This window comes from Calonectris borealis, chromosome Z (assembly GCF_964195595.1).
Source record: "Calonectris borealis chromosome Z, bCalBor7.hap1.2, whole genome shotgun sequence".
NCBI lineage: Eukaryota > Metazoa > Chordata > Aves > Procellariiformes > Procellariidae > Calonectris > Calonectris borealis.
The window spans coordinates 55,447,094-55,462,297 of record NC_134352.1 but is presented as its reverse complement, the minus strand read 5'-3'; the positions used below and the strand labels follow the sequence as shown (position 1 = coordinate 55,462,297).

At 39.6% G+C, this 15,204-nt stretch overlaps 1 protein-coding gene across 8 annotated transcripts in view; it reads left to right on the top strand.

The window, feature by feature from the left end:
- KDM4C (lysine demethylase 4C) overlaps positions 1-15,204 on the top strand; it is a 295,696-nt gene that overhangs the window by 123,727 nt on the left and 156,765 nt on the right. The window contains exon 9 of one of the 8 annotated variants that reach the window (XM_075136782.1): positions 13,028-13,165. The exons of 6 other annotated variants lie outside the window; for them this stretch is intronic. In XM_075136782.1, coding sequence (XP_074992883.1) covers positions 13,028-13,150 — 123 coding nt within the window. In that variant the 3' untranslated portion in view covers positions 13,151-13,165. Of the gene's footprint in view, positions 1-4,646; positions 5,190-13,027; positions 13,166-15,204 lie in introns of those variants that run through there. One more of the 8 variants, XM_075136786.1, reaches the window with a different exon arrangement.

Below are 15,204 nucleotides of genomic sequence, written 5' to 3'. Positions count from 1 at the left end.
CATCTTACAGCAGTGATGATTGGCATGAACAGTAACTGCATGTGCCTGATGTTCTTTAGCTCATGCTTTTTAGGGGAGGGAGGATAATGACTTTGGCACTTATTCTTTATTTATAACGCTTTGGAAACATGTGTGAAAGCTGCCTAAGCATAGTTGCTTAGAAGCATCGTGCCCTACCTAATGCATTCAGGAGTTTCCTCATAGATATGTCTACAAAACTATTACTGGTCTTTATGGTACATCCAGCCTACTAGGTTTTCTTTTTTTACTTATCTTATTATTTTGCCAAAAGCTCATTTCATAGTTTCCCTTTGGAGTCTTGTCTGTGCTAGTGTGTTTACTCTAAAATTTCCAACCAGCGTTATCACTGGTTCAGCTGTACAGCTGGCAGGAGCAGGGAGAGCTGCAGCATATGGAAGGTGCTGAAAGCTCTTGGCAACTGTGCTGGGTTTAGCTGGAATAGAGCTAATTTTCTTCATAGTAGCTAGTATAGGACTATGTTTTGGATTTGTGCTGAAAACCGTATTGATAATTTAGAGATGTTTTTGTTATTGCTGAACAGTCCTTACACAGGGTCAAGGCCTTTTCTGCTTCTCACCCCACCCCACCAGCGAGGAGGCTGGGGGTGCACAAGGAGTTGAGAGGGGACACAGCTGGGACAGCTGACCCCAACTCACCAAAGGGATATTCCACACCATATGACGTCATCCTCAGCATATAAAGTTGGGGGAAGAAGAAGGAAGGGAGGGATGTTCAGAGTGATGGCGTTTGTCTTCCCAAGTAACCGTTACCTGTGATGGAGCCCTGCTTTCCTGGAGATGGCTGAACACCTGTCTGCCGATGAGAAGCAGTGAATGAATTTCTTGTTTTGCTTTGCTTGCATGCACGGCTTTTGCTTTCCCTATTAAACTGTCTTTATCTCAATCCATGAGTTTTCTCACTTTTACTCTTCCAATTCTCTCGCCCATCTCACCAGGGGGGGAGTGAGCGAGCGGCTGTGCGTTGTCGGCTGGGGTTAAACCATGACAGCAACTTTGCCTTTTTGCTTTCTAAATCTGCAATGAGCAAAGTTCGTAAAATGGAAATTTGCCTTTGTCATTGCTTACATCACTGCATCGTCTGGTGGATACAGGCTGGTAGTAATAAGAATAGGAAAATTCTTTAATAAAATGTTGGTGTAAAAATAGCATGGGTTTTCTACATAGCTGTTGGGAGCCCAGTGATAATCCTTCTGAGGCCTATGTCATGGTTGCCAAGGAGGATTGGATATGGCTTCTTTCATAGTTTTCAACAATGCTCTTGTCAACAGTGCTTAATTGGATAAGACGACAGTTCAAGAGTCAAGTGAGGCAGTGCCTCTCAAAAAGTTGTGAGCTGAGTTCTGTTGAACAAGTTTTCTATTACGTTTAAGAAAAAGAAGATAGTCTTTTTTTTTTAAAGCATTCTTTAAAGTGAGAAGCTGTAAAAGCCGTGTGTTTTGCCTAATAAACAGCCACCTCTTGGGAGAGGAGAGCGTGTAGAATTATTAGAAATTGAATGATCATTAGAAAACTACTGATTTTACAGAAATGGAAAGCAAAGAAACCTTGATATTGTAGCTTTTTAGGATGTGTAAGTGATTGTAGTTGTGGAAAACTATAGTATATATCTTTATCAATGATCTGGATGAGGGGATCGAGTGCTCCCTCAGTAAGTTTCCAGACGACACCAAGTTGGGTGGGAGTGTTGATCTGCTGGAGGGTAGGAAGGCTCTGCAGTGGGACCTGGACAGGCTGGATCGATGGGCCGAGGCCAACTGTATGAGGTTCAACAAGGCCAAGTGCCGGGTCCTGCACTTCGGCCACAACAACCCCAGGCAACGCTACAGGCTTGGGGAAGAGTGGCTGGAAAGCTGCCCAGAGGAAAAGGACCTGGGGGTGCTGGTTGACAGCCGGCTGAACATGAGCCAGCAGTGTGCTCAGGTGGCCAAGAAGGCCAATGGCATCCTGGCCTGTATCAGAAATAGTGTGGCCAGCAGGAGTAGGGAGGTGATCGTGCCCCTGTACTCAGCACTGGTGAGGCTGCACCTCGAATACTGTGTTCAGTTTTGGGCCCCTCACTACAAGAAGGACATTGAGGTGCTGGAGTGTGTCCAGAGAAGGGCAACGAAGCTGGTGAAGGGCCTGGAGCACAAGTCTTATGAGGAGCGGCTGAGGGAACTGGGGTTGTTTAGTCTGGAGAAGAGGAGGCTGAGGGGAGACCTCATCGTGCTCTACAACTACCTGAAAGGAGGTTGTAGCGAGGTGGGTGTTGGTCTCTTCTCCCAAGTAACAAGCGATAGGACAAGAGGAAATGGCCTCAAGTTGCGCCAAGGGAGGTTTAGATTGGACGTTAGGAAAAATTTCTTTACTGAAAGAGTGGTGAGGCCTTGGAACAGGCTGCCCAGGGAAGTGGTGGAGTCACCATCCCTGGAAGTATTTAAAAGATGTGTAGATGTGGCGCTTATCGACATGGTTTAGTGGGTATGGTGGTGTTGGGTTGATGGTTGGACACGATGATCTTAGAGGTCTTTTCCAACCTTAATGATTCTATGATTCTATGATCTTGGCTGCTGGGCTCAGCTGTACCCTGCCGGGGGTTTCCACTCTGAAAACCATTCACAGTCCGTTTGGCTGGAACGGGCTGTATCCAGCACGGGGCAGCCTCTGGCCCCTCCCCATGGAGGCTGCCCCTGCAGCTCCGCCCTGCCAACACCTTGCCATGGGCACCCAATGCACTAATTTATACTATCTAGACAGTGTCCAGCTTTTATTCTACTTCTAATCTTAAAGCAAAGGTTCATCATCTAGGAATTGTTGTTAAGAAATTACATTTTCATGATGATGATTTATTTAGTGGTGTATATCTAGTTGTTGTAGTGCTTCAAAATCTGTCCATCTGTGATTTGGGCTTTTGCTGTATTATCCCGCTGCTGAGACTCAGATAAGCTTGAATCCTTGGAGAATTCACTGTTATTTGAATCATAGTGGCTTTGCTAATCTCCCCACTATATTTCATTTTGGAATCTGTCTTTTCTTAAATGCCTCAGTCACATTTACATTGAAAAATGTTATATTACAGTTATGCTGCTTTTGGCTTTGGGTCTTACTATGCTGGGGTTTCAAAATACGTCTTTCTGCCCATAGGGACAAATGCGGTGGAACTGCAATTCTCTGGATACCATAGCTGATTATTAAGGTACAGCGTATTCTGTGGGGAAAAACAGTGTCGCTTTATGGACTGACTTGTTCTGTAGCGAGGTTTGAGGTGTGGAATGCATTAAATTTGACCAACATTGGCTTGTAGCACACGTCAAACTGCGAAATGATAGTTAATCATAGCCTATGCTAGCACATGTGTACTTGTTTAAGTGATAGTCTGTTTCTGTAATTTTAACATGTCTGAGAAATGAGAGTACTTGTTTTCTGGTAACCGTGGATAGCTGAGCTCGTTGCTAACTAGTGTTAAATCTTAAGGTATGTTATCTCTTCTCCCCCTGCCTCTTCCCCCCTTTTTTTTTTAACCTGTGCTTGTGCATGAAGGCTAGTATAGGCATGTTAACATAAGCTGCAACTGTACCTTCTTTTTCCTGTATAATCACAGAAAAGTTTCTGGTTTATGTTATAAAAAAATCTTTTTTTATGAAAATAGTAAGTGTTTTGGTATTAATTGCAATCTTAGACCACACCTTTTGTGAATTATTTCCAAGTGAGCTATCTTCAGATTCAGTGGTGAAGGAAGGAACAGTTATATTTTTTTTTTTTTTCCCCGTTGTATGCTTTCTAATTATTACTCTATTCTCCAAGTATGTTTTGTTTGGCTGTCATAATCACTGTGCATAAAATTGCTGTTACTGAGGTCACTGTGCCACAGGAAAAATGTTAAATCTAATTTTTCTGTATACTTTGCTGCTAAGCATTTTTTAAGGGAGTCTGGGATTTCCATGTAAAACATCTCTGATTGTACGTAAGAGACACGCAGATTCAGACCCCATGCTTTTTAGAAAGATACAGTGAATTGTTAGGTGTGAGAAGTCTGGTTTATGATAGTTGTTTATTCTCCAGAAAACCACTCAACAAACTGTGTGAAGCTGGAGCCAAAAAGAAGTGCTTTGTACAAAGATTATAGTGGGAGGAAAGGTCTGCCCGTTTTTTTTTTTTTTTTTTTTTTTTTTTTTTTTTTTTTTTTTGGACATACACAGTTCCTGGCTCTTGTTCTCATTTGCACTTAAAACAAACTTCTGGTTCAACCAATTGCAACAAATAGCTGTTTGGGCCTTGTATCATCTTCGCGGGGCCGCAAAATACATTCAAAACATCCCCATTGTTCTCGGTATGCATCCGTAGCTGTGGTTAAAATGGTCCTGCTTCAGTTCAGTCATGCTGATAGAAGTCCTATGCACAAGTAAATTTGCTTAGGCTACTTTGGCTATTGGAGAGGATTGGAGGTCTGTGCAAGCTCTCTACTGGTAGCTGGGCTATCTTGGGGCATCTTTACCCAGCATAGTACAGAGAGGTATGCAGTAGTTTTGTACTGTGTCTTTTTGCTAAATTCCGTTGCATTACCACTCTCCTCCCCTCAGCCACAGTTGCATTGTCTTACCCTCGATTGTTTCTTCCCATTTACAGACAAGTGTATTTGCGTAGCTTCTGTCTGAACAGTGAATGCAAAAAGGGCATCTGTGTGCCATCTCTGCCAACATGCTGCTGCCTCGTTGTGGAAGCCTCACAGTTGGTCAGAAGTACGGCATGCCATCCAGCCAGTCACCAGCTGCCACGATTCGTTCAGACGTCCGCGAAAGCAGGGATATAACCCTATCAGAGGTTGCACATAATGAATCAGTGAATTATTCACCCCTTCATGGAATTTTATATCTGAATGTGGGTGCTATTAATGACAGCTCTTTTCTTCAGACAGTCTGATTTTCCTTAAAAAAAAAACATTAGTTTTTAAGTAGCAAGGGGCTGCATTGCTCTAAGTAGTCCCGAAGTCTAACGAGGAATAAGAAAGCTTAAATATATCGGGGAAAACTACTTTATCAAAAGGCAGCCTGGTTATAGTGTATGACTAAAGATTTAATTAGAATACAAAGTATCAGACTAAATAGTCATTAAAAATGTGAGCAAATTATAATTGCACTAATATTGCATATAAAAAATGAAGACATGAGAATAAAAGTATTCCATATAGGAGAAAAGATCATATGTCTTTGTGCTCTAGTTTACTGTAACTTCACTCAAATGCATGTTAACCAGTACATTTAAGCAGCTGAAATTTCCTTATGTTCAGCACTGATAGGTTTCAAATTAGTTCAGGAGAAATCCTCAGTCCTGTTGCTCAGAGGTCAAGTGAAGTGTTTTAACTAGGCCTGCTGAGCTATCTTGGGGTTTTGTTTGTTTGTTTTTTGTGATCCAACACTTTATCAGTATTATGGGAAAAGTATTTCCTACTTCTCCCTCCCAGAAGAATATGTAACTCTTTAAGTTTATGGATTTGTTAAACAATCATTCTTGGATTTTATCTCTGAAAACAACCGATCTCCTTCATTTGTCCTCTCTTGCTAGTGGCATTTTTAAAATGAAATGCATATCATAACTAAACAGTTTCAAAATCCATCATCCATAATCACTGATGGAGAAAATTTACTGGCTTTTAAACCTTGTGGAAGTTATCTTGTTCAGTGTTATGTTTATTGTTTTCGGGCACTGGTATAAGACTGGCATACAAAGATTTGTAGATGGAGTTGTCAACTGTTTTTTATGTTTCATAGGACCATAGAATGATTCAGGGCCCTGGCTCCACTGCCAGGCTGTCCTCCTGGCGAAAAAGATTTCTCCTTAGCTCCAGTCTGCACCTCTTGTGTTTCAGTTAATGCCCACTGTCTTCCACCCACTGTGATCCACCACTCTGGCTCTGTTCTCTTGGCAACCTCTCAGGGACTGGGGGGCTGCTGTTGGTTTCCCCCTGAAACCACTTTAGCCATTCTCCAGGCTAAATAAGCTTATCTCACTCAGCCTCCTCATGCTCTTTTCCCTGACCGCCTCCATGAACCTGTACTGAACTCACTCCTTTTTAGCTACCCTTTTCAGAAAGGGAGGGAACTGGACACAGTATCTAGGTGTGATCTGGTGAGTGCTGAGCAGAAAGTGATAGTCACTTCCCTTAATCTGCTGGCTACGCTGCTGTTCGTAGAACTCAAGATGACGCTGCCCTTGTTGATGTCAGGGTGTGTGGCTGACCTGCACTCTGCTGCTCGCAAGGGTCCCCAGGGTCTTCTCTACTGAGCTGCTCCCCAGCCCGTCCGTCCACAGCCTGTGTTGCTGTCAGGGGCTTTGCCTTCCCAGGGACAGGATTCCACATTTGTGAAGACAAACTAAATTTCATTAGGCTCCTGTCAGCCAATTCCTTCTACCTGTCCAGGTCTTTCTGAACATCAGCCCTGCCCTTGCATATCAACTGGTCCTCCAGCTTGCTGTCATCTGCAAACTTGACAGTATATACTCCATCATCTCCTCCAGGTCACTGATAGAAATATTAGAATCATAGAATCATTAAGGTTGGAAAAGACCTCTAAGATCATCGAGTCCAACCGTTAGTGAGGTCCCAGGATAGACTGTTGCAGTACTCTGCTTGTTTCTAGTCTCCAGGTAGTCTATGACCCACTAACCACAACTCTTCTAGCCTGTCCGTCTGATGAGTGTTTTACCCATTTAGTTGTCCATCCACCCAGACTGTAAGGCCTAAACTTGGATGCAAGAGTGTTGTGGGAGACAGTGTTGAAAGCCTTGCTAAAGTTGAGGTGAATGACATTCATTGACAACCACCAATCTGATCATTTTGTCAGAGAAGGGAATTGAGTAGTTCAGGCACGATTCACCTTTGGTGCCCAGAAGTGTATTTCCAGATGACTCATTTCACAATTTTTCCTTGAGACCTAAGAAGGCCAACTTGTGTGCAATTTCTGGACCGCCCTTTTAGCCAGCTTTTGAAGATGTGTGCAGTGTTTGCTGTTTTCCAGTCACCAGTCCTTTCCTCTGTCATCTCCACAACATTTCAAAGATGACAGAAAGCAGTCTCACTATGATATGGGCCAGTTCTTCGGATACAGCCCATCAGCTGCATAGAGCTGGATGGATTGAGTTTTGGCAGCAATTCTTGACTCAGCTCTCATCCACTGCTGGTAGTTCTTTTCCTTCTTGTACTCTATCACTAAGCACAGAAGGTGGGGAGACTTTGGGAAGACTGCAGTAAAGAAAGCACCTCAGCCTTGTTTGTGCCTCCTGTCACTACATCACTCTTTTCATTCAGCAGTGAGCGCACACTTCACTTGCTCAGCCTTTTATTACTAGAGCAGTGGTAGAAGCTGCTCTTGTTGCCATCTCATATCCCTCACAAGTGTCAACTCTAGGTGAGCTTTGGCTTTCCTAACACCATCCCTACATGCCTAAAGTTCCTCTTTTATAGGCTTGCCCTGCCTCCAACTTCCATATGCTGCCTTGTTGCTTTGGAGCGTTGTCTTGAGTTACTGTTTAGCCAAGCCAGCTCTGGCTACATTTAAATATTCTGATTTTCCTGAGTATCAGGACGAACCATCCACGGACTTGGAGGATGTTTTCCTTGAACATATGCCAGCTTTCCTGAACTCCTTTATCCTTTGTAGCTGCCTCCTTTGGGATCCCATCAGCCAGCTCCTTCAGTAAACTGAAATCTGCTGTCCTGAAGTCTGAGGTCTATGCTGTGCTACTTTCCTTCCTCACTCCTTATGAAAGGCAATATGTTAACAGGGCAGTTATGTAAAAAGTAAAGATTATATATTTTCATAAAGACTTGAAGACCAAAGCAGAGCATATCTCATACTCTGTTACTGACACTAGAATTCCGGTTCTTGGTGCACCAGGATATTTATTTGGCTTGTAAATTATGGCTGTAGGGACATCTGTTTTATGAGTTGTTTTCTCACATAATATTTTTCACTGGTCAGTGCAGTCTATTAATTGATAGTTTTCAGTAATGACAATCAGTGATGGTCTTAAAAACAGAGCTTGATTTTGTGTATTTGAGATGGTAATGAGACCTCTGTTTTCTCTACCGTAAGTGTTACTTGAGTAAAGGTTCAAGATGCCCTACTAAAAAAAAAAAATCAGTCTTCCAAAATGAAGTGAATAGTGCTGGTTGTTGGGGTTTTTTTTTTTGGGTGTGTGGGGGGAAGGAGGAGTGGTGGTGGTTTTTTTGTTGTTTTTTTTTTGTTTTTTTTTTTTTTTCCCTGGCAGGTGGCTTAAACCTCGGGCAGTAAAGCATGCCATGTACCATGGCATGTTGTATTTTCCCAATCTGTGTGTTATCAAACTCTAACAGTGTCCATTAAGAGTGCTGCCATGCCCCTATAAAACTAGAAGAGTGGAATATAAGATTTGTAATATGTAGCAGATCAGACAAATATTGCTTGTTAATAACCCTACGTCTATTTATTGCCAGTATTTCATAGTGTATGTACAAGCTGTGTCATTGTTGTAGATATTAGGAAAAATGGCATTCTTCTATGTTTAAATAGGTGATCAACTTTTGTTATATATTCAGTAGTATCAGTTTATTTTACCTTATTACAGGTGACAGAGTTACAAATAACATGAGGACTGATTAAAAAGAAATCGTATTCTCTGAGCAGCACCATTCACTTTCGCTGCATAAGTAAGATGACGTGTTCCTCGGTCAAGCTGAAGAGGAAGCTAGTTTGTCATTTGTGTGTGTTTAGGTTCCTTTGGGTGATGGCCCGATAAGCACTGATGATTTCCTGAAACAGAAAATATTACTTGGAAATTTCTAAATGACTTTAAATAAGTCTGAACATTCAAGAGTGGAAGGAAGTATGAATGTCTTTGGTCTACGCTTTTTAATCAGTCTTCCATGTGTCTGAGTTCCCTTTTCTAAGAACATTTTTATAGGTGGAGTTTAAACTAGATCTTAGCCATGCTTTCTGTCAGACTGGGTACCTTTGGTGATAGCAGTGATTAATAGAAGATTCTGTTGCCAATTGTGACCAAGTTGCAATTACACTAAACTGTTTGCTGAATCTTTTAATAGTTGCAAAACTGGAACATGAAAGCCAGAGAAAATCAAAATCCCTGCAATGAGAATTTGGCTGTGGGGGGGTAACATTTTCTTTTGCAATTGTTTCTGAGCTACTGTAAAAAAAAGGCCAAATTGAATGCGACTTTTAAAAATGCTGAATTGTAATTTCCCTTTTATTTTATGTTCTGTTTCAGTACTTTTCTGATCCACAGTGATTCTCAGTAATGTTGTACCTCTTGGTGCAAGTTTCCCCAATTCTGTAATTTTCTTTTATAAATAGGACCCTGGATTAAAGTAATGTGATATTGTAGCTAAGTTTTTAAGAAAGTATATAGGTTCTAGTATATTAGAATGCATTGTCAGGTTTTTAATCAATTAACAGTTAATAGCTGTAAACTAGAAAAGATCATTCTCGACAGATAGAAAGTATTTTTGACATTGTTGAGAATGTAATGTATTTAAATACACATCACCTTTACTCCCTGTTTTTTTTCAAATCTTGATTTGATTTCAAAATTGCCATTGTCTCCAAAGTTCTGTGGAGACAATTATTTGAGCTGCGGAGGAGTTACTATTTTATATTAAAATTACAGAAACTAACTGGTGTTGTTGAAGAACATGTAAAACATGAAAAACATTCCAGACCTGGAAACAAGGTAAATGTTAAAGTCTTCCCGTCACCTGTAACTGGTAACTTTTGTAACATGTATCACCTGGTTAATGGTAGGCTGTATATGTTGGGCACCTGCGCTGGCTCTGCTTTTTGCATGAGGAGAGAAGAAAGTGTTTTGAATACAGTGTATGGTTGGGAAGTAGGAGTGGCTTTAGTCTGTGTTTGAACGGAGGCCTATAAAACATGCAGAGCAGCTCTGTACCAGTGTATGAGACCTGGTCTTGCAGCAAGGAAACGACTGCCGTGTGACTGTGTCGGAAACGTGCTGCAGACACAGTATTGTAATTCAATAGCAAGTCTGTTAAAGAAGCTGTTAAAATGAGGCTATCTTTATGGTTAAGTACTAAATCTCCCAGTTGTCAGGATAAGAAACAATGCACACATTTTTAAGAGAAAGCATTTCTTCCAAGCCTAGCTCATAATGATGTATTTGCTTACAACGTCTTGGAGAGGTTAATTCAGACAATTGAAATAGTTAAAAAAGTGTTGTTGTCTGGAAAATGTTTGAGAATTATTTGCAGAAAAACAGACAGATGTAGAGTTGGAGACTGCATGCATGATCTGAGGCAATTGGGCTAAGCTTGTGGAAAACAGATATCCATGTTTCAAAGTTTCATTGTTTAAACATTGTTTTTCATGCAGAGTTATCTGTTCCTTAAAGATTAAAACCTTCTTTGGTTTAAAAGAGCTGTGAAAGGCTGTATTAATTAGTGATCACAGATTCTGAAACAAAGACTTGCAGACAGGCCGACTAGTTATAGCGCGTAGTTTGAGCCCAGTTAGAGATTTAAGCATTGTCTCTGTCGGCTAGCAGGCTGTGAGAATCATGAACTTTCAAAACAGACAGTTCTGTTAGGTGAAGGAGAAAAATCTGAGACAGATTCCTTTGCCCGTAATTACTACAAATCTACTCTCTGTTTCTCATTTTATTCAAAAGTAAAGAGTTGCCGCTTTTCCAAGTTCGGGGAAACTTCTGTTTCCCAGAAACCTAGAATTGCTACTTGAGCAAATTTTTTTACTAACAGGATTGCAGATGAAGTCAGCTGGAAGGGTAGGAAACCTTGAGCACTAGTATTCATGCTACGAATTAAATCATCTGGGTCTAAGACGGTGTGGAGCAGTGGTAGTGGGACTGCCTCATTGGTAATTTTTTTCTGTTTGACATCATGGATATTTTTAAATGATTATTATATTGTGTTTGATGAAGAAATTAATCACCACTGTTTTAAAATGCTGAAACCATAACCTTTTACTTGAGAGAGAGAGAGACTTTTTAGTAACTTGTTCTCTCGCAACACTGCAATCCTGTCACACCCCTGGTGTGTGTATCTTCCCAAATGTGGAGAAAAACGCACCTTAGTCCTAAGAGATATTGTTGCAGAAATAGCAGAGTGCTGTGGCACAGCTTCTGGTGGACATATGCTAGCCACCACTGTGTGAAATACTTCAATTTCATTTGCTTGTTTAGTGGTTTAAAAAGATGGTCCTCTAGGTTATAAATTACAGGAGTGGCTGCTGGCCACTGGGACCTCATCACTTAGAAATGATGAAGTACCACCCAGACCTTGGATCTACTTAGCTGATAACTGTGAGAACCCAATGAACCCAAGGATGTTGTTGAATAAAAGAAATGCAATTGCAGATAGTACCAGTAACAACTTTTTTTTTGTTTTTGTACTAGTGATGTCTGCCATTGTAGTATCACTGCCGTTGTAGAAGACCATAGTAAAACTCTTCTGAAAGACTATGCAATTCTGATGACTTATGTTCAAGAAAAGTTAATTCAAAAAGTTGTTGAAAAGGGAGGACTCTCATTTGAAAGCAAATTAAAAAAACTTGGTTTATTGACTAGAGCAGACTTGAATAGATAGCACAGGCACAAAAGTAGGATTGAGAAGCAAACTACAGTTTTATGTATAACTGCATTTTAGCTTTCTGGTTTTCTGCCTATAGGCAAAATCTTTATGACTGTTCGATGGGTCCAGGACACCAAACTGTACTTGAGTTGTGGGTAACAAAATCCTCTGGTTCTGTTGCAGACCTGGCGGGTTTAGAAACATTACCCTTGCAAGTATGAAAGTGTTCACCCCAGTACGAATATGAACAAATCACATAGGCAACCTATGAATATATTTAGGTTAGTATCACAATGAAGTTTTTATGCCTGGTGGAAGTGAAGTTCCAGATTGGGGTCCTGTAAAAATAGTTTAGAAAGACATAACAAAATACTTTTTCTGTTCTTAATATTAGAGTGGGCAACATGGTAGATCAAGTGGGGAAAAAGATGTGGTGTAGATGTAATTCTACGGACACTAACTAGAACTGCAAAAGCATATGACAGGAATGAATTAAGCTTATTTTTTCCAGGGATGAATGCTGAGTTCCAGAGCAGGAGGACAAGAAAGGGCAAAAAAAAACCCTTTTGCTTCTTGTGCAGTGGAAACGGCCATCTTGATTCTGCTTTCATTTTTTCATTAGAACCACTTGGTTTTACTTCCATTAAACTGGAATATTGCTTGTTACGATCCCCAGAAATGGAGCAGTAACAAAATCTCAACCTGCTTAAAAGCTGTCCTTAAAAAATAGGAAAAGTAACTATTGTGTCTTTAAGTAGATGGCTTTTAGTACTTACAGTATATTGCTTGGTATCTTTTTTTCTTTATTTTTCCAATTTCCCCTATAATCAGCCTGAAAGAAATAAACAATAGAAGGAAATAATCCTTATGATCCACACGTCATTTGGTAGGTACCTAGCAAAAGAGTTTAGTTGTGGAAATTTCTGTGGTAATTGCACACCTTTTATTAGGTGATTTATTTCATTCCACTTGATACTGTATGAAGAATGTGAACTTTTGGTAGAGCTTTTTAGCAGTTCTGTTTACTGCAGGTGACACCTTCCTTAAGAATATTATCATTGAAAAAGAAGACATAACCTACAATAAGTCCATCGCAGTTCCTTCTGTATTTGTTTGTATGCAATAGTGAAGAAGTTGGAAGTAGTCATTTTGCCTTTTTAGAGTATACAGGGTAGAAGATGTGGTATTTGATGAGTAAATGTTTCACAGAAGAATTATTTTAAGAAGGTGTGCATCTAGAAGGTGTGTTTTAGAAAGAGGTGCTACTGTTTTTTTCCTGTAACACAAACATTTCACATATGCTTGTGATGAATTTGGATAAAACTCCAATGTTTCTGACTCAGGTTGAAATGTTTATTTATAATTTCTTTTGACTTAAATTTTCTTCTGTTTGTGTCTCTCCTGAAGCCAGTTTTACTTTCCCTTGAAGCTACCTATATTCACAAAACTTCTGATTCTGCAAGACATGGTGCATCCTCAGCTTCCATTGAAGTCAACAGAAGCTGAAGAAACTCTGCATTTTCTCAGAAGATAAATAAGCTTAAGGCAACTTATCAAAGAATATAATTCACAGTCCCTCTATCTCCCCTGTTGCGATTTCATGATTGTACAAGTCTTGAGCTTAAATTACTAGTTCTTTTCCAATAGGGTTGGTTACAGTTGAAAAGAACATCAAGTAATGTTCTCTTTTTTGTGTCACGTCCTTCCCAGCGGCAGGTTTAGTGTTCACTGCATGTGTCTATTAAGCATTAATTCCTTAACTGTATTTTAGTGAGAGAGAACAATATGGTATGTTCCAGTGCAAGAATCTGAGTTCCTACACAAACATATGGCATAGAATTATCTACTTAAAGATGGAACAATCCGATAATAATTTGGTAGAGTGACATCTGCACAATAAAATAAGATGCTGATCACACTGGAAAAGTAAACGCAAAAGTTTTATACTAACTATTCTGACATCATCAGAAAGCCATTATCATTCCTCCATGGAATGTTAAAATTTAATGATCTAATTTGGTCTTATCACATGCAATATAAATAAAAAATAACCCTATTAAGTATTCAGAGACCCATGCTGAACACAAAACTTTTAAGTGCTATTTTATAGAATTTGGACTTAAAGCACTTACATATGTTTAACAGGGAATAAGGAAGAAACGGTAGGAGAAAAATAAAAGTTCTGTGGTCATTTCCATCCTTTATTGAAGATGTTTACATATTCTGTTCTATTCTCTGCATAGTTTAATTTCTTCTCCTGTTGGTCCTGCCATCAAGATATGTAAACATCAGTCTTTACTTTTGGGAAAAAACATGTTAACACAAGGGCATAATTACAGCTTTTGCCTGAATCGAATGAGGCTGATGATTCTTTGAGGGCAATATGAAGTGTATTCATGTTAGAAGCCAGACCTGAACTTAGAGAGAAAGCTCCTGCAAATCAGAACATAGAGTTGTATTACCGAAACTCATGAAGGTCTGCAAGGAAGCATCACTTTGTTTTTGAATGCACACAACTGAACATCAAGATGGTAGGTCTTCTATTTTAGGCTTTGCAACTGAGGATTTCACCTCCATCATCAGTTCTTCAAAGTGGAATGGAAATACCCAGAAATTTGGTCACTGCATTGAAATTGAACTCAATTCTGTTTGTAGAGTTGGGATTCTTAATTAGAACTATTATAGTATGTAAGCTATTGTTTTCTTTAATTGAAATATTGGTAGCTTTTTAGATATGCAGCAAGCAAGGAAAAGATCTATTAAAAATGATGGAAATGGGTAACAAATGCTGATTCTTCTGCTTTAAGTTGAGTACTACATTAAGGTAGTTCTCTGATAGAAATGGTTTAACTGTCTGGTTACACAGAGAGAAAACTTACTGTTTTTTAGAACAGGTGTTCGAGGGCAGCGTAGGGCTTGGGTTGATCACAATGTTTCAGTTTTTGCAATACTGAATCTATATAAAATGTATTTCATGTAGAATTAGAATAGTCAATACTATTTCATATTGATCTTTTTTTCTCTTCATTTAAACCTAGTTTTCCTACTTCAGTTTACTGTGTCAAACAGCCAGAAAAAATGGCTTTTGCATTTCTTGATGGAAAGCTAGTGCTGTTCACTTTTTTTGTTGTTGTTGTTTTTTTTTCTTTTTTTCCTGAAGAACATATTTATGAATGTAGAACATATTTATGTAGGTTTTCTTCTTGACAGTTAATAGATCACAATAGGAAGAGATTTTTCAAGGCATAAATAAAAGAACTGCATATAGTGATTTCCTTTTACACATCTATATTTACAGCCTTTTTTTATGTGTCTCTGTATAAAACATACAGATGTGCTTTTTTTTTAAACCAGAAATACAGTTGGCTGGAATGAGGTTGAATTATCTTAGACTGGTCTTCACTGCCTGTCAGCCTGTGGAACTGATACCAGCTTTTTTTATGATAGATTTCAGCCTAGCTGCAAGTGGGAATAGAACGTCTCATAGAAATGTGTGGAGCTGTTGGAAGTTAATACAGAGTTGATGCAGAAATCTCTTTCACTCTTTGGACATGTTCTGTCTGATTAATAGACTTTTCACAGATTAAA